The sequence below is a fragment of the Oncorhynchus nerka genome, linkage group LG26 (genome assembly GCF_034236695.1).
Source record: "Oncorhynchus nerka isolate Pitt River linkage group LG26, Oner_Uvic_2.0, whole genome shotgun sequence".
Lineage (NCBI taxonomy): Eukaryota > Metazoa > Chordata > Actinopteri > Salmoniformes > Salmonidae > Oncorhynchus > Oncorhynchus nerka.
In genome coordinates, this window is record NC_088421.1 from 26,544,154 (window position 1) to 26,566,881 (window position 22,728).

General features: G+C 42.7%; 1 protein-coding gene across 2 annotated transcripts in view; it reads right to left on the minus strand.

Moving 5' to 3' along the window:
* LOC115124479 (4-galactosyl-N-acetylglucosaminide 3-alpha-L-fucosyltransferase 9-like) overlaps positions 1-12,875 on the minus strand; it is a 30,951-nt gene extending 18,076 nt beyond the window's left edge. For both annotated transcript variants that reach the window (XR_010461209.1, XM_065010329.1), the window contains exon 1: positions 11,328-12,875. Coding sequence is in view for 1 of the 2 variants with exons in the window: in XM_065010329.1 (XP_064866401.1) it covers positions 11,328-12,303 (976 nt within the window). In the remaining variant the exon portion in view is untranslated. The remainder of the gene's footprint in view (positions 1-11,327) is intronic.
* Between the last annotated feature and the right edge of the window lie 9,853 nt (positions 12,876-22,728).

Consider the following 22,728-nt stretch of genomic DNA (forward strand, 5'->3'; position numbering starts at 1 on the left):
GGAGGCACATGCTTTCAATATACTTTGTATCCCTGATTTACTCAAGTGTTTCCTTTATTTTGGCAGTTACCTGTACACACAACCTATTAGTGGTATTGTACTCCCCACTGCATCCTTTACAATGTAATTGTGGGAACAGTGTCCAAGGCTGTGTAGTCTATGGTCTTAAGGGGGTCAGTGTAATGTCTCTCTGAGAAATGAGGGGGTCTGGCTGATTCAGTGGACTCTAGGGGTCAGCAGCACAGTGGGTTGTACAGTGAGTCATCTCTCTCTCTCTCTCTCTCTCTCTCTCTCTCTCTCTCTCTCTCTCCCTCTCTCTCTCTCTCTCTCTCTCTCTCTCTCTCTCCTTTCCTTCCTTCCTTCCTTCCTTCTCTGGGGGGGGTAGCCCAGGCCAGGTCTGTGTCCACCCTGCTACATTGGTCTCGGGGGCCGGGGGGCCCGGGGGGTAATCCCAGTGTTATCTGGTATCAGCGGTGGTAGTGGGATCCGGTGCAGCAGGGACGATAAGATGACCAAACAGAGTGGATCATTAGAGCGAAGACATTGTGTAATCATCTCTCTAATCTCACACACTAATCCCCCATCTCTCTCCAACCGGCCGAGCGATCCAACGCAGGGGTGCATACGGGTCTACCCGCCAGGCCGACACACACACTCAAACACAAGCACACACAGATGTGCATACACACACAAGTGGATGTGCACATACACACACATAAACGCACTCGAACACACGCACGCGCATACACACATACACACTCGAACACACACACACACAACCCTGCCGCCACCTCTTTCACCACTTTCTCTCTCTCTCCACAGCCTACTTTTTTTTTGTTTCTAAACTAATAACAGACTGGGCGCACATGGGCAACCCAGAGGAAAAAATCAATACCCTCTCAGACAAAATCAAGATTTCTTTTATCCAGCCATTCTTTTTTCCCCTCTTTTGCTTACCCTCCACTCTACCTCTCTCACACTCTCTCGCTTTCTCTCTCTTCTGCAGCAACATTTTGTTGATCTCTGTGGTAGTCCAGGGAGTCCCATGGACTAGTGCAGCAGGACTTCCACTGCAGGATCTGAGCTGCTACTCACCCCTTCTGAAGGTTGATCGATTCAAATAATAAGCTATGTTCCCATGACGCCCATCTTGATTCCCATTGCTCTCTGACCCCTACCCTGGCCCAGTACATTCCCAGTAAGTACATTCCCAGAGGATTCCCAGGTTGTCTGACTTGATACAGTAGCAGGGTCAGGCCTCTCCTACAGCTGCTCTCTGAAGGAGAGGGAGGACTGGCTGGGTCAACCCCAATACTTCTCATGGCCCCGGGATACCAACCCCATCCACTGTTGAAGCAGAGAGACAGGAGCCTAGAGAGTAATCAATCTCCTACTACTGTTACTGTAGTAGGAAAAACACACAGAGAAAAAAAGGAGAGAGAAGAGAGATATAGATAAGAGAGAGAGAGAGAGAGAGAGAGAGAGAGAGAGAGAGAGAAGAGAGAGATATAGATAAGAGAGAGAGAGAGAGAGAGAGAGAGAGAGAGAAGAGAGATAGAGAAAGACAGAGATGAGAGATGAGAGATGAGAGAGAGGAAGACCGCGTGGGATTGAGAAAGAGGGAGAGAGGGAAAGGGAGATGGCGCAGGAAGACAGAGATGGAGTCACTAGAGAGTGTCTGAGCCGAGCCGACCAAACTGGCAGTCTTCTCCAGCGCTAATGGGAAACACAGATAGAACATTATTGTTACTGAGCTCGTCCAGATGGACAACAGTAGAGAGAAAAGACCTGAACAGAGGAGGGGGATGAGGGGGAAGATGGCTGAGGAGGAGGAGGAGGAGGAGGGAGCATTGTTCACTGGCTGGCTGGGAGAATGTGACTAGACGTTGAGGCGAGGAGGGGAAGAAAAGACAGGAAAGGGAGGAAGAAGAGACAGATATAATGCGCCATTTTTGTCTGTTTGTCTCTAAAACCTCAGGCAAGTCTATAATGCCTCTGTCATGCCAATGAAGCCTGTTTGAGATTGATTGAATTGACAGAGGCAGCCAGTGAGACAAAGATGGAAGGAGAGTGAAGGGGTGAGAGGGAGAAAGGCGCCAGAATAAGGAAATGGAAAGCTCATTACAACCCCGTTTTTTTTATAGATCTCTCATTTTGTCTCTGCACTTTGTTTTATTTATTTGAAATTAGTGGCTTAATGAGATCCCTGAGGTATGGAAGACAGCTGAGAATGAGGAAAAGAGAGAGAGATATAGGGGGATAGAAGGGGAGAAATAGACTGAGGAAAGGAAAGATGGAGGGAGGGATGCAGGGACGCAAAGAAAGGGAGCCAGGAGAAATAAGAGCGTGAAGAAGTGGAGAAGGGGGAGATAGGAGATACAGGGCGTAGGCAATGGTGAACCAGCTCCCTCTAAAGTAGGGTTTACCAAACTCGGTCCTGGGGCCCTCCATTGGTGCACGTTTTGCACTACACAGCTGATTCAAATAATTAAAGCTTGATGGTGAGTTGATTATTTGAATCAGCTGTGTAGTGCTAGGGCAAAAACCAAAACATGCACCCAGGGGGGGTCCCAGGACCGAGTTTGGTAAACTCTGCTCTAAAGAACAGTACATTGTCCTGTAAAGCTCAAGAGAATGCCTCTAACATTCTCTCTCTCCCTCTCTCTCTCTTTAACAGGTAGCCACCAAAACTGCAGGGGAAAGATAAAGGTGTGTGTGCGTGTGTGTGAGAGAGAGAGAGAGAGAGAGAGAGTGTGTGAGTGAGTGAGTGAGTGAGTGAGTGAGTGAGTGAGTGAGTGAGTGAGTGAGTGAGTGAGTGAGTGAGTGAGTGAGTGAGTATAATGAAGCCCAATGCAGATCCCTCAGCCCACCCAGACTGAGAGGTTTGGCCACAATGCAGATCCCTCAGCCCACCCAGACTGAGAGGTTTGGCCACAATGCAGATCCCTCAGCCCACCCAGACTGAGAGGTTTGGCCACAATGCCGCGGCACCCAGCCAGCCCTTTGTGCCGAAGCAGAGGAATGGGAAACAGATGCCACATAAAATACCCTGGCAGGGGGTTTGTTTATTGATTCATTTGTTGTATTTACTCCCTTTAAACAAAGCTGGATTACTGCGCAGTCAAATGTGCACTGCAGTTGTGTGTGTGTGTGTGTAAGAGAAAGAGAGAAAGAGTGTGGTGTGTGTGTACGTGCATTCGTGTGTGTCTGTGTGTGTGTTCGCACAAGTTTGTGTTGTGTGTGACATTCGAACACAGTCTACCGGTGATCAACAAGATGTCGACGACAGACACCGTTTCCCTGTTTCTAGCTCTTAGCCAAAAAGCGTTGATGTGATAGCTGCTGGGGAGACGATACCAACCACTATGACACTGGTGTTCAGCTAGAAATTCACAGGGAAAACACTGATGTAATAAGCCCCAGGGCCTGCGGTTAAACTGCACATTTACTGTGGGGTCTGCTGCAGGTGAAACTTCTCTACTTCTTTCCTGTGTTCCACTGAGAGCGTCCTTAGCTACATCCTCAGGTGCTCTACACATCTGAAGTGGAGGACGGAGAGAAGAGAGGAGAAGAAAAGAGGAGAGGAGTACGATCTCTCCAGTCTCCTGGCCCCACCTGGAGTGACTCATCAACATGATCTGTCTATTTTTACTCTGAGCCTCTGACACCAATCTACTGTAATGGAGAGGAGACATTTCCTCTACTTCTCTACCTATTCCCTAATTGCACATGGGGAAGTGGGAGCAGGGTGCTACTCGGTTTTCTCCTTCTCAAGAGTTCATAAGTGCCAGTTCTTCAACTCCTAACCTATCTAGGAGCAACTTTTTTTTTTAAATTGAAAAAATTGAACAACCGAATTCCTCTCGTCACTCAGACGACGTCTGTCCAGCTCTTCCGTTGTGGCTCCCGGCCTCCCACTCCGCAGCCAGCCCACTCCGCAGCCAGCCCACTCCGCAGCCAGCCCACTCTGCAGCCAGCCCACTCTGCAGCCAGCCCACTCCATTGTAGCCACCACTCTGCAGCGTTCTGCTCTGCTCCTGCTGAAGTCACAGAGGTTGATAGCTGTCTCATAACTGTCAAGCACTCACTTTCACCACGCCGGGTTGTCGGTGGCTAGCTAGACGCAGCATACCTCAAGCTGTTTTTACCCATCAGTAGGTAGAGGGAGGAAATGAAAAAGCATGTGTGACGAATTGAGGGTGAGGGTGAGAAAGCAAGCAAGTGGAGGAGGAGAGGAGATGGAGATTGGAGGGCAGCGAGGAAAAGGAGGAAGGTGTGATGAAATGCCGAGCTGTGGGGATCGGGAGACCTGAATCAGCACTCATGCCATCGCACCGTGGTGTTAGCCCCCCCCCCCACACACACACCTGTAAACAGCCACCCAGCATGTTTGTGTTTGTTGTGGAGCTGTGAGTATCTCCCATATTGCGGTGTCCTCCAGGCTACAGGGGGCTGGTGGAATAGAGAGGCCCCCTGTTGCGCACAGAGACTATTACATGGTCTAACAGAGCTCAACTAATAACCTACACCAGATCATCCAATTCCCACTTCCTCCTTTACAGATCATCACCTATCAGAGGAGCTGGGGCACTCCTACCTCGACTCCGATCTACACCTCTCTGCTCTCTCTCTCTCTCTCCCTCTCTCTGTTGCCATAGGCCTCTCTCTCTCTCTCTCTCTCTCCCTCTCTCTGTTGCCATAGGCCACTCTCTCTCTCCCTCTCTCTCCCTCTCTCTGTTGCCATAGGCCACTCTCTCTCTCTCTCTCCCTCTCTCTGTTGCCATAGGCCTCTCTCTCTCTCTCTCTCTCTCTCTCCCTCTCTCTGTTGCCATAGGCCACTCTCTCTCTCCCTCTCTCTCCCTCTCTCTGTTGCCATAGGCCACTCTCTCTCTCTCTCTCCCTCTCTCTGTTGCCATAGGCCACTCTCTCTCTCTCTCTCTCTCCTCTCTGTCTCTATACTTCTGTAGAACAGGTAGCGTAGAGATGCAGTCTTGTGGCAGAGATTCAGCGGGAGGCAAGAGGCTCTGATGTACATATTTATTTACAATGCTCAATAGGTGATAGGCGGTGATGAATGTTTACCAGATTTACTTCTCAAACAAAAACAACTAAACCCAGTAAGCCTAGAACAGGCTTACCCTGTAGCTTTCATAGCTGTTACAGGTTGGGGGTGTCACTGGCTCAAGCAGCCTCCCGACTTGAATTCCTCCCTCACTCTGTTTGTGTTTTATTTTGATCCCGTCGGCTGTTTGTTGCTGTTAATCTGTTTGATTAGCTGTCATGGAGCTACAAAACAACATTTCACACCAAATATGTGGTTTTGGTGGTTGAGGACATCTGTCCCTTCTGCAAACATGATTCACACACAAATTCACAAAAATCGTAAGGCCAAGCCTACGTTCAGGTAACTGACAAAATAAAGGAAACACTGGAGTAAATGAAGGACACAAAGTATATTGAAAGCAGGTGCATCCACACAGGTGTGGTTCCATAGTTCCTTAAGCAATTAAAACATCCCATCATGCTTAGGGTCATGTATAAAATTCCCAGTTGCCCATTATTTTGGTTACCTTGGCTAGAAGAAGAGATCTCAGTGACTTTGAAAGAGGGGTCTCAAAGGAGCATAGGGGGTTTAAAGTGTGTGTGTGTGTGTGTGTGTGTGTGTGTGTGTGTGTGTGTGTGTGTGTGTGTGTGTGTGTGTGTGTGTGTGTGTGTGTGTGTGTGTGTGTGTGTGTGTGTGTGTGAGTCACCAAATCTCAAACCAACTGAACACATATCGGAGATTCTGGAACGGTGCCTGAGAGAGTGTTTTCCACCACCATCAACTAAACACCAAATGATGGAATTTCTCAGGGTAGAATGGATCCGCCGCCCTCCAATAGAGTTCCAGACACGTGTAGAATCTATGCCAAGGTGCATTGAAGCTGTTCTGGGAGCTCTGGTGGCCCTTTGTTTCGTCAGTTAGCTGTACATACACTCCTCTGATCACCACCTGGTTGTGTGTTCACTCAGGCACCTTTTTTTTATTTGTGTGTGTTTGTAGGTTCATGTTTGTATGTGTATCATGGTTTGTTCGGGGGTTGGTGGGGGCCCGTCCAATCAAAATGAGCTTAGGGCTCCAAAAGAGCTAGAACCGGTTGACACTGTCCCCATTTGAGGTATTAGTGCTGTTTATATGCATTTGGTTTGCTTTGTGGACAGTTGTTTTTTGTGTCTATGCCTTTGTCCTGCTGGTGGTGATTGAATCAATGCTATTGACTGACCTCCCAGATAAAGAAAGATGACACGCAAACATCATTGTATTAAACAGTGCAGTCGTGTATTGACTTTTTAATGTTGCTGTTGGACCCAGGCAAAATGGCTCACTGATTGTGTTTTAGATCAGAGACAGTGGCAGCTTCTAAAATGGACTGTTAGGGTCTGCTTCACTGCTTTCTGCCGGGAACACAATGAACCCAACACAACAAGGACTGTCTGGGGAGGGAGGGGGGAGAGAGAGAGCATAGGAGGCTGGTGGGTGGAGCTGTAGGAGGACAGGCTCATTGTAATAGCTGAAATGGAATATGGTTTCCATATGTTTGATACTGTTCCGTTACAATGAACCCATCCTCCTATATCTCTTCCCACCAGCCTCCTCAGAGAGAGAGAGAGAGACATATTTCCCACAGATCACACAAACCCACATCAAATTTGAAAACAAATCAAACGTGGATAAACTTCCATATCTGTTAGTCTAAATAGAGCAGTGTGCAGTCGCAACAAGATCTTTGGCCCGTTGCCATGAGAAAAGGGAAACCAGTGGAGTGCAAACATTGTAAATACAACCTATATGTATCTACCTGCACATTGTTACAACACTGTACATAGCCAATAATATAACATTTCAAATGTCTATATTCTTTTAACTTGTGAGTGTAATGTTTACTAATGTTTCCTTTGTCTGTCTGTTCCATTTGCTTTGGCAATATAAACATATGTTTCTCATGTCAGTAAAGCCCTTTGAATTGAATATGAGAGAGAGAGAGAGAGAGAGAGTGTGTTCTCTGTACAATCAAACCAGGCATTTACTAATCTACCAGAGTTAGAGTTCTGAACTACACACTAAAGCATGAAATAGATCAACAGAATATGAGATGTAATGAGATGAATATGAAAAGGGAGAACGGAAACAACCTGTTCAAATGGTATTATCCCACGTAATGTCATGTAATCATCCAACAGAAGTGTTACTCACTGTCAGAGGTTGCTGATAACATTTTAAACAACACATTGCATTAAACCATAGGTTTGCCAGGCTGGACATGAGAAAGAGATGTGATTCGGTGAGGGGGGTATTTTGGGGGACTGTACGTGAACATCACTTGGGAAGTCAGTGTGTAGCACCAGTCTACATGGAACTGTAGTAGTTATAGTAGGAGGAGGTGCATCGACTGACTGTCTGCTGTTTCTTCACCCAGCTGGAACATTTTACCATCAGACAAATCTCCCTCCCCCACTCGCTCCCTCACACACACACACACACACACACACACACACACACACACACGTCAACCCTCCTTCCATTGCCTCACGCCTCCATTTTTTCCCTCTCCATCAACTCCGTGACACTCAGCAGTGAGCCGTGACATTACAGAAACACAGAGAGTGTGGTAGAGAAAAGAGGGAGGTTGGGGAAGTAACACACGAGAGGGAGAAAGTTGAAAGGGAGGAGAGAGCTAAATTTACAGCAAGCAAGCGTGCGAGAGAGAGAGTGGTAGAAAAGAGAGTGAGGGACATGTGATTTCTTCAATGTCAGGAGGTGACGTGGGGACGGCTGTTGCTGGGGGTGAAGGAGCGGTGAAGCGGCAAACTCGATGGCCCACAGATCTGATGAGGGAGTGGTCCCCTTGAAAGAAAGAGCTCAATAATTTACAGCCAAGCGGGGGAAAGAGGGAGAGAAGAGAGCAGCAAGAAGAAAGGATAACAGAGAAGGGACTGGTGGGAGACAGCCATCAGTAATGGACAGGTACTCTACGTGACCAAACGTATGTGGACACCTGCTCGTAGAACATCTCATTCCAAAATCATGGGCATTATTATGGAGTTGGTCTCTCCTTATCTGCTATCACAGCCTCCACTCTTCTGGGAAGGCTTTCCACTAGATGTTGGAACATTGTTGCTGGGACTTGCTTCCATTCAGCCTCAAGAGCATTAGCTAAGTTGGGCACATGTTGGGCGGTTAGGTCTCGTTTGTAGTCGGCATTCCAATTAATCCCAAAGGCATTCGATGGGGTTGAGGTCAGGGCTCCGTGCAGGCCAGTCAAGTTCTTCCACACCAATCTTGACAATCCATTTCTGTATGGACCTTGCTTTGTGCACAGGGGCATTGTCATGCTGAAACAGTAAAGGGCCTTCTCCGAACTGTTGCCACAAAGCCGGAAGCACAGAATCATCTAGAATGTCATTGTAGGCTGTAGCGGTAAGATTTCCCTTCACTGGAACTAATGGGCCTAGCCCGAACAATGAAAAACAGCCACAGACATTATTCCGCTACCAAACTTTGGTTCGTACTATGTATTCAGTCAGGTAGCGTTCTCCTGGCATCTGCCAAACCAGGAGTCGTCTGTAGATGTATTCTACCTCTATTTGAAAACCACAGAGTCAGTCCCTAGACGCATGACTAAATCTCAGAGTTAACATTGTCACCTATCTCATATGTGTTACCACATAGTGAGGTAATGACGACATCAATATGGGAAATTAACTGACATTAGTGGAGGTCGGAGATAGAAATAGACCAGAAATATAGAAATAGGAAGTAGAAATAGTGATATTCTAATAGTTTCCATGACCAAAACATAATGAAACTTGCGGAAGAAGAAGAATGTAGGGGTTTTCTGTATGTACTGTACAGTTAATAAAGCATTAGAAGGGATCCTTCAAAGGGCAAGGGGATGTAAGAATGGGTGAAAGTTGTGGGCAGACTTAAGAGTTCTTCATGATGCAGTCATTTTACACTCATTCCCAGGGCCACATTCTATTCTCTACATTTGAAAGAGCCGAAGAAAAATTCATGGAGTTGTTCATAAGTTTGGGTGATTATAGCCATAGCTAATTAGCGGCAGGTTTCAATTAAACCATTAAGCAACAAGCTAATCTCCACCATTTCTCCAACCTCTCATTTGAGCTCAGATCTTCATTCATTTGACAAATGGTATTCATTTTCTCACATATATAAATATTCATATTCACACTGATGCAAATGGTTTTTCAACAATGTAACATGCATGTGTACAGTGGGGTTGCAGTGCCATCTAGTGGTCGCCAGGTGTACTGCAACATATTAATTTACGTCTTTCAACTCCGTTGGGTGGCAGTAAAGAGTGGTGTCTCATACTAACCCATTGTATTGTATTGGAACAGGTGTGTACTACATCAATCTTTCTTTTCCTAATTCATACACTGAATCTCTGAGTCTGTGATCAATCCCTGTTGCCTAACAGTGGAGCGAACAAGGTCCCTTAACGTGTGAAAATACATGACACATTAATTGTGACAACCTAGCAACCATTGTACAGTAAAAGGCAATTGCCTAACAACTGGGAGTTCTACCTGTATATGAGCGAGACGTACCGTACATTACCCTTTATCACGTTCCCAATCACGTGGTATAGAAAAAGCAGGACTGATCGCAGTGGAGTCTCTCACAGAGTCTATTCCAGTGACCAGAGGGAGGAGAGCTATAGTACCTTCAACAGTAACCAGACTTTCTCAACAGGCATTACAGTTGAAAACCAAATCTCTCTCACAGTAATGTTAATAGGGTCTTTCCACCAATTTGGTGCCTTTTGAGAAGTGTAACTTGGGCAAAAATAACTTTTGATTTCACCTCATTTTAACAGTCTGTCTAAAAGAGCACATTTTACCCCAGCTCAATTTTTTTTTAGACTATAGTAAGGGCCTATTAAACGCCCCAAAAAGTAACAGGGCTGATGATTCTTTCTTAAATAAGCCATACATCCACTTGTGACAGGGGAACGGAAGGTTGGTGCAAAAGGGAGTGGCAATTGAATGAAAGCCTGTCTATGAGTAACAGGGTTGACATGATCTGCTCGAATAGTTTCACCATACCTGAACAAGGCAGTTAACCCACCGTTCCTAGACCAGTTAACCCACCGTTCCTAGACCAGTTAACCCACCGTTCCTAGACCAGTTAACCCACCGTTCCTAGACCAGTTAACCCACCGTTCCTAGACCAGTTAACCCACCGTTCCTAGGCCAGTTAACCCACCGTTCCTAGGCCAGTTAACCCACCGTTCCTGGACCAGTTAACCCACCGTTCCTAGACCAGTTAACCCACTGTTCCTAGACCAGTTAACCCACTGTTCCTAGACCAGTTAACCCACTGTTCCTAGACCAGTTAACCCACTGTTCCTAGACCAGTTAACCCACTGTTCCTAGACCAGTTAACCCACCGTTCCTAGACCAGTTAACCCACCGTTCCTAGACCAGTTAACCCACCGTTCCTAGACCAGTTAACCCACTGTTCCTAGGCCGTCATTGAAAATAAGAATTTGTTCTTAACTGACTTGCCTAGTTAAATAAAGGTAAATATTAAGTTCAGTTCACATAACAGGGTTGACCTTAAAATGAGGGACAGACGTAAATGAATTACATGAAATAAATAAATGTTCAGAGATTACTTTGTCCAAGTACAATAACTACGGCTTTACAAAGATGTTGAAACTTGGAGAAATTTGGGGAATAAGTGGGTTAAATTCTTCCTTGAAGTGACACAGGGTTGATGGAGGGACATGTCAAAATGCTCCATTTTGCCTTTATACATATCTGATTTTTTGAATTCTCCATTTGGTCTCTATTAAAAAGGGCACTTTGTTAAAACAGGCTTTTAAAATGTAATATTAGTGCAGAACATTGTGCACCAATATAAAAGGGATGCGAAAGGCACTCTTTTAGTGGACCCAATAGTAAACAAGCAGATAGTGGTGGTATGTCACCATCACACTGTTTTCATCAGTTAACATGTGGTAGAGCAGTAGCGAAGAGCACAGAAGTCAAACATATATAAATATGACTTGTAACACCCCATGAATTGTTCAAGTGGGGGAAGTTCGGTGAATGTACTTTAATGAAATATCATTTTTGGCATTTCTGCCGTTGTGTAAAAGACACATATTGCTCAGTTCCCCCCCACCCATAACTATGGAGAAGTGGATATCGTTCATTTGTAGTAGATTTACTCCAAGTGTCTCAGCATCACTCCTCCCAGAACCATTTATAGAGCTCAGTAACCATCCGATTCTCAGGGTGGCCTCTGATGTACTCACAGCTGTTGCAGGCATTCTGAATGGGGAAGCTGTTGATACGGACCGTGTGGATCCTCTGCCACTTGAAGTATTTACGGTACATCTCCTCATTCTCGTCCAAGAAGAGGAGGTGTTTGGCCAGGGCTCTGGGCGAGCGGAAGTCATCCACATGGATGAAGGAATCTCCAGGGATGAACTTCTCATAGTTCCCTCTTGACGGGCCCATGACCACAGGAACTGCGCCCAACTTGAGAGCGTTATATAGTTTTTCTGTGATGTAGTCCTTATGGACGGAGTTCTCAAAAGACAAGTAGAATTTACAGCTGGCCACGATCATTCTGTATTCACTAAGAGATACCTTTTTGTTGAAAGGGTCCCCGTAGGTGTGAATCCTGATGAATTTGCGCAGCTCCATGTAGTACCAAGTCCTCTTGTGTTTTCGGTTCCAGTTGCTAACGATCCAACAGACCAGTCGGTTTTTATGCGGGACAAACTCCTCCATCTCTTCAGTCCGAGGGACGAGAGATCCATAAGGCATGTTGATGTCTGCATCCTGCCTGTAGTTCAAAGTCACATTAAACAGATCTTCCAAGCCAGGTATTCTATTCGTGTGTGCCGGCGATTCGAAATTCATCCACACCCATTTCTGGAAGGAGGGCCGTGGTTCTTGGGGCAGGTTGGATAAATCCTCTTCGATTTCTCTGTGGTGGATAAGAACAGCATCCGCTTGACTGTACAGCTCTCTGTCCGCTGTCAGGTGACAGCCTTCGATGTTGTACAAGGACCTGCAGGAGTTCAGTTTAAAGGGATGGTCAAAGGGCCAGTGCCAGACCAGCACGGTAACATCCTGTTTGTGCTCCGCCTGGAAGTGCTTGGCCAGGACAGGGAGCCAGGTGATAGCAGGTCGGTACAGTAGACAGGTCAGCAAGCAGCCCAGCAGGAGAATGCCCATCAGGCTCCGGTGCCCAATTCTACAATTTGGTCCAAGACACATCATTTGGCCTGCCAAAAGGAAAGGCTGTTCGTTTAGAAGTTTATTAAGAAAAGGCTAAATCTAATCACTATTATTGCATGTATTCGTAAAGTTGACAATGATTATTTTAGCACGAGGAATACTGGTCAATCATAAACTCAGACCACAGACAGGTTTTAGGGTGAGGGCAGACATCTGCTGACGAGGCTAGTTCTCTATCAGCGGACCATTTCATTGGTTCACTAGTCATGCATATTATGTGGTTGTCATAACAGTAATCAAAGTCAATAAGACAAGCTTAGGTTTCTGTTAGGTTAGTGACTTATGAAGTGACTGAGGGAGTGGTTGTCACTAAGATCCTGAGTTCACAGGACATGCTTTCCATCCAGAGAAACAAATTAGCCATGTGGACAAACTAAACAAATACTCTGGATACTTATCCGGGCTATTGTGTGTATAGAGTCCACCCTCTGAACCAGAATATATCAATAACTATTGAGGATACAGTAAGACTATTGAACTAAGGAGTCATGGGACCCAATGTGTTGGGGGCTGTGATTTCACCCTTGCCCGGGGTAATTAACTACAGGTTGCAGGATATGTAACCTAAAGGGTTACTAATGAGAGGACAGGTTCTACGTAAACATACTACACAGTCAAATAAAGACAGCACGTTATACAACGGGAAATACCAGAGTAGACAATAAATTACATGGTAATAACAAACCTGTGTGACTGTTTTGATAACAAGTTGCCATAAAGCCAGCTAATATTTAAATACATGAATATAGCTATGTAGGATCTATACACACACACACACACGCGCACACACAGTATCTGATAAAACGTTAATTCCGATGTTTTCTGTTTCGATCTTGTCGGTTAAAAGAAACACAATCCTTATTCTAACAACCAATGATACAGACTTGATAAAAGACAAACACATTGGAAACTCAACACTAAATCAGACAGACAGACTCCATTCAAACATAGAGAACAGCTACATCCAATAATTCATATCTACATCACATTCCACACTGCTCTTCAAGGAAATAATATACTGGGTGAAGGGTGCTTACCTACTAGCTCTGAGATTTGACTTTGAACTTAAACAGAATGATGTTGCTAGCTTTGACTAAAAGCCACACCTGACACCTAGCTGAGTCACATTGCAGTCATGTGTCTCCACATCCTTGAGTGAGGATAAGCCTAGAACTGGTGTGCTACTACAGGCAGAGGGACAGCCTCTCTAGCCTTTGACCTTCATGTCACACCTTAGACACACTGCCCACTTCCCTGCCGTGTGCAATTTGTCAAAGAAATACACACCTTCATAATGTGCTTAGTTTTGTCAATGTGGGTTGGAGAGCGACCCTCCTGTAGGTTCTCACTCCTGCCCCAGAGTTGTAAATGACCTGGTGCAGTTTATCAACCAGCTAATTATTAGAATCAGGTGCGCTAGATTAGGGTTGGAGCGAAAACCTACATGATGATAGCTCTCGAGGAATAGGGTTGGAGAGCCCTAGTATATCATGTGTAAGTAGTGTTATGAAATGTAAATACTATTTTAAAAGACAATGCATACGTGTAAAAGCAGTGTAAATATCAGAGGAGGAAGTAAATACTCAAAATATAAAATACTCCAACACCTTGACTTTGTTGTCCTTAAGTAATTTTGCCACAACTTTGGGAGTATGCTTGGGGTTATTGTCCATTTGGAGACCCATTTGCGACCAAGCTTAAACTTCCTGACTGATGTCTTGAGATATTGCTTCAATATATCCACATAATTTTCCGTCCTCATGATGCCATCTCTTTTGTAAAGCAGTGGCTTCTTCCTTGCTGCGCGGCCGTCAGGTTATGTCGATATAGAACTCGTTTTACTGTGGATATAGATACTTTTGTACCGGTTTCCTCCAGCATCTTCACAAGGTCCTTTGCTGTGGTTCTGGGATTGATTTTCACTTTTCGCACCAAAGTACGCTCATCTCTAGGAGACAGGACTCTTCTCCTTCCTGAGCGGTATGACGGCTGCGTGGTCCCATGGTGTTTATACTTGTGTACTTTTGTTTGTACAGATGAACATGGTACTTTCAGGCGTTTGGAAATTGCTCCCAAGGATGTACCAGACTTGTGGAGGTCTTGGCTGATTTCTTTTGATTTTCCCATGATGTCAAGCAAAGGGTCACTGAGTTTGAAGGTAGGCCTTGAAATACATTCACAGGTACACCTCAAATTGACTCAAATTATGTCAATTAGCCTACCAGAAGTTTCTAAAGCCATGACATACTTTTCTGGAATTTTCCAAGCTGTTTAAAGGCACAGTCAACTTAGTGTATGTAAACTTCTGACCCACTGGAATTGTGATACAGTGAATTATAAGTGAAATAATCTGTCTGTAAACAAGTGTTGGAAAAATTACTTGTGTCATGCACAAAGTAGATGTCCTAACCGACTTTTCAAAACTACAGTTTGTTTACAAGAAATGTGTGTAGTGGTTGAACAATGAGTTTTAATGACTCCAACCTAAGTGTATGTAAACTTCCAACTTCAACTTTTCCAGAGTGGGCTCTGCTAAGCTATGATATATTTTATAAGCACCACCAACACAGTGAATGGGAAAATGTATTAAAAGGGAACTCCCTCTGCTAGTGATTTGCTGAATGTGCAACCCTAAAGGAGAGCTGTGATTGGTTAATGACCTTTTATAATCTCTTCAAAAGTACCAGAGACCCAACTCTGGAAATGTTACATGTTTGAAGATGATTATTGTTCCAAACAATATGTCAAAACATTTGGTGCCATATTATTAGCACACAATGATTACATCAAGGTTGTGACTCCACAAACATGTTGGATGCATTTGCTGTTTGTTTATAATGTCACACCCCCCAGAAATGCTAACCTCCCATGTAATTGTAATGGTGAGAGGTTAGCATGTCGTGGGCCTTTTTTCACCCAACTTTTAATCTAAATCCAATGACATGGTGACATTTTCTGTTGATTTCAAGTTGAATTCATGTTAGATGAAATCGCAACCAAATGTAAATTAAACTAGACTTTGAACTGACATCTGTGCCCAGTGGGTGGGACCAAATTTGGTTTATATTCAAAATTGGGATGACTAGGTTACCTAGACTTTTTCAATCCAAAAAGTATTAACTGGGATTTTATTAGGCATACAGTTGCATAGGGACTACACTATGCCAATCTGCATAAAGCAAGCTCAGCCTTGTGAGTTGTATCATCCAATCCTGTTGTTTTCTCTGTGTATAGTAAACTCCACCAGTCCTTCTTTCAAATATAATTAATATGAACAAGTCTCCTCGTCTGAGTCTGCTCTTGGGTTCACCTGCTCCGCACCTCACATGAAATGAAATCAACTGTCATTATTTTGTCTCCTAACAACTATAGAAAAGCTCAGTGTATTAGTGAGCAGTTATCTTCATATTATTCCTATAACTGCATTCTCCCTGTTCTCCTCTTTATATCAGTGAGACGTGGCTATTGTTGAGCAGGGGACGTCTCACCTGGTTGTGTTTCTACTCCCCATTCAGCACCAGGTATGTTTCCCTCTGCCTTAATTACCTAAGGATATGGACATGACCTGGTGAACAGGACCTTGGTATTTGCCTCCTTTGTATTCATTAGGGCAAAACGGAAAATATGCATTTCTTATTGGACAAGTTCAGTCTGTGTACCTCTGTTTGCTTTAGGATTGCAACACTAACATAACAGGGAGGCTTTGTTTGAACAAGTCTATGCGTTGTTGAACTTGAATAGGCTCTAAATGGATTGTGTGTATGACGAGATGTAGGGTGTTTTAATGCCGTATAGCAGGGGTGTCAAACTCATTCCATGAAGTGCCTACTGTCTAGAAGTTAGTTTCCTTTCAGTTATGCCCTGGACAACCAGGTGTAGGAGTTCCTTACTAATTATTGACCTTAATTCATCAATCAAGTACAATGGAGGAGTGAAAACCTGCAGACACTTGGCCCTCTGTGGAATGAGTTTGACTCCTGTACCGTATAGGATCAGTGAAATGACTGATTATGGACACATTAGGTAAAGTAGGATTACCTACGTCTACGTCTATCATGATGAATGCTGGCCTTGTGCCTTTAACCTCTATTTTACAGTTTCGGCATTCATTCTTGAAGAATATTACTTGTAAAATGTCTTGTTAACTGAGACCATCATAACCCAAATATGCCTTTCTATTTTACAGTTTCGGCATTCATTCTTGAAGAATATTACTTGTAAAATGTCTTGTTAACTGAGACCATCATAACCCATATATGCCTTTTAACTCAATTGTTTGTAAACAATGGTATTATATTATATCATCATAATTAATAATGACATAATTAGATCATTACACTGCATAGCTTCAAGACATAGTTAAAACTATCATTTTGATTTCATGGCTGGTCCTGAGAGTGGTTACATTTCTCAGCCCCACAGCTCAGCTGGTTACCAAACTGCCCTTATTGTGGAACCAGTTGCATCAGCTTAAAAACAAGCACATCTCATTGTGGTGATACAGTACATGAGCGGAGCATTGCATTTATGACCACCATTGCTAGGAAATTACATGCATTGTCAGGTAAGAGACACAATTGAGGACTGGGCCTGTTGTTACAGTATTTAAGTCATCCTTTTTGTTCTGGTAGTGTATACTGAACTGGCAGAAAATAAATGGCGGACAGTGGTACGCTAAGCCAATATAAATGTTTATGCCTTTTCCTAACCTCACTGAAACAATAACCCTCATTCCTAAACCGAACCTTAAATCATTTAGACCCCTATGCCTAAACTTAAATAACTTAGACCCCTATGCCTAACCTTAAATCATTTAGACCCCTATGCCTAACCTTAAATAACTTAGACCCCTATGCCTAACCTTAAATCATTTAGACCCCTATGCCTAACCTTAAATAACTTAGACCCCTTTGCCTAACCTTAAATCATTTAGACCCCTATGCCTAACCTTAAATCATTTAGACCCCTATGCCTAACCTTAAATAACTTAGACCCCTATGCCTAACCTTAAATCATTTAGACCCCTATGCCTAACCTTAAATCATTTAGACCCCTATGCCTAACCTTAAATCATTTAGACCCCTATGCATAACCTTAAATAACTTAGACCCCTATGCCTAACCTTAAATAACTTAGACCCCTATGCCTAACCTTAAATCATTTAGACCCCTATGCCTAACCTTAAATAACTTAGACCCCTATGCCTAACCTTAAATCATTTAGACCCCTATGCCTAACCTTAAATCATTTAGACTCCTATGCCTAACCTTAAATCATTTAGACCCCTATGCCTAACCTTAAATCATTTAGACCCCTATGCCTAACCTTAAATCATTTAGACCCCTATGCCTAACCTTAAATCATTTAGACCCCTATGCCTAACCTTAAATAACTTAGACCCCTATGCCTAACCTTAAATCATTTAGACCCCTATGCATAACCTTAAATCATTTAGACCCCTATGCCTAACCTTAAATCATTTAGACCCCTATGCCTAACCTTAAATAACTTAGACCCCTATGCCTAACCTTAAATCATTTAGACCCCTATGCCTAACCTTAAATAACTTAGACCCCTATGCCTAACCTTAAATCATTTAGACCCCTATGCCTAACCTTAAATCATTTAGACCCCTATGCCTAACCTTAAATCATTTAGACCCCTATGCCTAACCTTAAATCATTTAGACCCCTATGCCTAACCTTAAATCATTTAGACCCCTATGCCTAACCTTAAATCATTTAGACCCCTATGCCTAACCTTAAATCATTTAGACCCCTATGCCTAACCTTAAATCATTTAGACCCCTATGCCTATCCTTAAATAACTTAGACCCCTATGCCTAACCTTAAATAACTTAGACTCCTATGCCTAACCTTAAATCATTTAGACCCCTATGCCTAACCTTAAATAACTTAGACCCCTATGCCTAACCTTAAATCATTTAGACCCCTATGCCTAACCTTAAATAACTTAGACTCCTATGCCTAACCTTAAATCATTTAGACTCCTATGCCTAACCTTAAATCATTTAGACCCCTATGCCTAACCTTAAATCATTTAGACCCCTATGCCTAACCTTAAATCATTTAGACCCCTATGCCTAACCTTAAATAACTTAGACCCCTATGCCTAACCTTAAATAACTTAGACCCCTATGCCTAACCTTAAATCATTTAGACCCCTATGCCTAACCTTAAATCATTTAGACCCCTATGCCTAACCTTAAATCATTTAGACCCCTATGCCTAACCTTAAATAACTTAGACCCCTATGCCTAACCTTAAATCATTTAGACCCCTATGCCTAACCTTAAATCATTTAGACCCCTATGCCTAACCTTAAATAACTTAGACCCCTATGCCTAACCTTAAATAACTTAGACCCCTATGCCTAACCTTAAATCATTTAGACCCCTATGCCTAACCTTAAATAACTTAGACCCCTATGCCTAACCTTAAATCATTTAGACCCCTATGCCTAACCTTAAATCATTTAGACCCCTATGCCTAACCTTAAATAACTTAGACCCCTATGCCTAACCTTAAATCATTTAGACCACTATGCCTAACCTTAAATCATTTAGACCCCTATGCCTAACCTTAAATAACTTAGACCCCTATGCCTAACCTTAAATCATTTAGACCCCTATGCCTAACCTTAAATCATTTAGACCCCTATGCCTAACCTTAAATCATTTAGACCCCTATGCCTAACCTTAAATAACTTAGACCCCTATGCCTAACCTTAAATAACTTAGACCCCTATGCCTAACCTTAAATCATTTAGACCCCTATGCCTAACCTTAAATCATGTAGACCCCTATGCCTAACCTTAAATAACTTAGACCCCTATGCCTAACCTTAAATCATTTAGACCCCTATGCCTAACCTTAAATAACTTAGACCCCTATGCCTAACCTTAAATCATTTAGACCCCTATGCCTAACCTTAAATCATTTAGACCCCTATGCCTAACCTTAAATAACTTAGACCCCTATGCCTAACCTTAAATCATTTAGACCACTATGCCTAACCTTAAATCATTTAGACCCCTATGCCTAACCTTAAATAACTTAGACCCCTATGCCTAACCTTAAATCATTTAGACCCCTATGCCTAACCTTAAATCATTTAGACCCCTATGCCTAACCTTAAATCATTTAGACCCCTATGCCTAACCTTAAATAACATAGACCCCTATGCCTAACCTTAAATCATTTAGACCCCTATGCCTAACCTTAAATCATTTAGACCCCTATGCCTAACCTTAAATAACTTAGACCCCTATGCCTAACCTTAAATCATTTAGACCCCTATGCCTAACCCTAAATAACTTAGACCCCTATGCCTAACCTTAAATCATTTAGACCCCTATGCCTAACCTTAAATCATTTAGACCCCTATGCCTAATCTTAAATAACTTAGACCCCTATGCCGAACCTTAAATCATTTAGACCCCTATGCCTAACCTTAAATAACTTAGACCCCTATGCCTAACCTTAAATCATTTAGACCCCTATGCCTAACCTTAAATCATTTAGACCCCTATGCCTAACCTTAAATAACTTAGACCCCTATGCCTAACCTTAAATCATTTAGACCCCTATGCCTAACCTTAAATCATTTAGACCCCTATGCCTAACCTTAAATCATTTAGACCCCTATGCCTAACCTTAAATCATTTAGACCCCTATGCCTAACCTTAAATAACTTAGACCCCTATGCCTAACCTTAAATCATTTAGACCCCTATGCCTAACCTTAAATAACTTAGACCCCTATGCCTAACCTTAAATCATTTAGACCCCTATGCCTAACCTTAAATCATTTAGACCCCTATGCCTAACCTTAAATCATTTAGACCCCTATGCCTATCCTTAAATAACTTAGACCCCTATGCCTAACCTTAAATAACTTAGACTCCTATGCCTAACCTTAAATCATTTAGACCCCTATGCCTAACCTTAAATAACTTAGACCCCTATGCCTAACCTTAAATCATTTAGACCCCTATGCCTAACCTTAAATAACTTAGACTCCTATGCCTAACCTTAAATCATTTAACTCCTATGCCTAACCTTAAATCATTTAGACCCCTATGCCTAACCTTAAATCATTTAGACCCCTATGCCTAACCTTAAATCATTTAGACCCCTATGCCTATCCTTAAATAACTTAGACCCCTATGCCTAACCTTAAATAACTTAGACTCCTATGCCTAACCTTAAATCATTTAGACCCCTATGCCTAACCTTAAATAACTTAGACCCCTATGCCTAACCTTAAATCATTTAGACCCCTATGCCTAACCTTAAATAACTTAGACTCCTATGCCTAACCTTAAATCATTTAACTCCTATGCCTAACCTTAAATCATTTAGACCCCTATGCCTAACCTTAAATCATTTAGACCCCTATGCCTAACCTTAAATAACTTAGACCCCTATGCCTAACCTTAAATAACTTAGACCCCTATGCCTAACCTTAAATCATTTAGACCCCTATGCCTAACCTTAAATAACTTAGACCCCTATGCCTAACCTTAAATCATTTAGACCCCTATGCCTAACCTTAAATCATTTAGACCCCTATGCCTAACCTTAAATAACTTAGACCCCTATGCCTAACCTTAAATCATTTAGACCCCTATGCCTAACCTTAAATAACTTAGACCCCTATGCCTAACCTTAAATCATTTAGACCCCTATGCCTAACCTTAAATCATTTAGACCCCTATGCCTAACCTTAAATAACTAACCTTAAATAACTTAGACCCCTATGCCTAACCTTAAATCATTTAGACCCCTATGCCTAACCTTAAATCATTTAGACCCCTATGCCTAACCTTAAATAACTTAGACCCCTATGCCTAACCTTAAATCATTTAGACCCCTATGCCTAACCTTAAATCATTTAGACCCCTATGCCTAACCTTAAATCATTTAGACCCCTATGCCTAACCTTAAATAACTTAGACCCCTATGCCTAACCTTAAATAACATAGACCCCTATGCCTAACCTTAAATCATTTAGACCCCTATGCCTAACCTTAAATAACTTAGACCCCTATGCCTAACCTTAAATCATTTAGACCCCTATGCCTAACCCTAAATAACTTAGACCCCTATGCCTAACCTTAAATCATTTAGACCCCTATGCCTAACCTTAAATCATTTAGACCCCTATGCCTAACCTTAAATAACTTAGACCCCTATGCCTAACCTTAAATCATTTAGACCCCTATGCCTAACCTTAAATAACTTAGACCCCTATGCCTAACCTTAAATCATTTAGACCCCTATGCCTAACCTTAAATAACTTAGACCCCTATGCCTAACCTTAAATCATTTAGACCCCTATGCCTAACCTTAAATCATTTAGACCCCTATGCCTAACCTTAAATCATTTAGACCCCTATGCCTAACCTTAAATCATTTAGACCCCTATGCCTAACCTTAAATAACTTAGACCCCTATGCCTAACCTTAAATCATTTAGACCCCTATGCCTAACCTTAAATAACTTAGACCCCTATGCCTAACCTTAAATCATTTATTTAGACCCCTATGCCTAACCTTAAATCATTTAGACCCCTATGCCTAACCTTAAATCATTTAGACCCCTATGCCTAACCTTAAATCATTTAGACCCCTATGCCTAACCTTAAATCATTTAGACTCCTATGCCTAACCTTAAATCATTTAGACCCCTATGCCTAACCTTAAATCATTTAGACTCCTATGCCTAACCTTAAATCATTTAGACTCCTATGCCTAACCTTAAATCATTTAGACTCCTATGCCTAACCTTAAATCATTTAGACTCCTATGCCTAACCTTAAATCATTTAGACCCCTATGCCTAACCTTAAATCATTTAGACCCCTATGCCTAACCTTAAATCATTTAGACCCCTATGCCTAACCTTAAATCATTTAGACCCCTATGCCTAACCTTAAATCATTTAGACCCCTATGCCTAACCTTAAATCATTTAGACCCCTATGCCTAACCTTAAATCATTTAGACCCCTATGCCTAACCTTAAATCATTTAGACCCCTATGCCTAACCTTAAATCATTTAGACCCCTATGCCTAACCTTAAATAACTTAGACCCCTATGCCTAACCTTAAATCATTTAGACCCCTATGCCTAACCTTAAATAACTTAGACCCCTATGCCTAACCTTAAATCATTTAGACCCATATGCCTAACCTTAAATAACTTAGACTCCTATGCCTAACCTTAAATCATTTAGACTCCTATGCCTAACCTTAAATCATTTAGACCCCTATGCCTAACCTTAAATAACTTAGACCCCTATGCCTAACCTTAAATCATTTAGACCCCTATGCCTAACTTTAAATCATTTAGACCCCTATGCCTAACCTTAAATAACTTAGACCCCT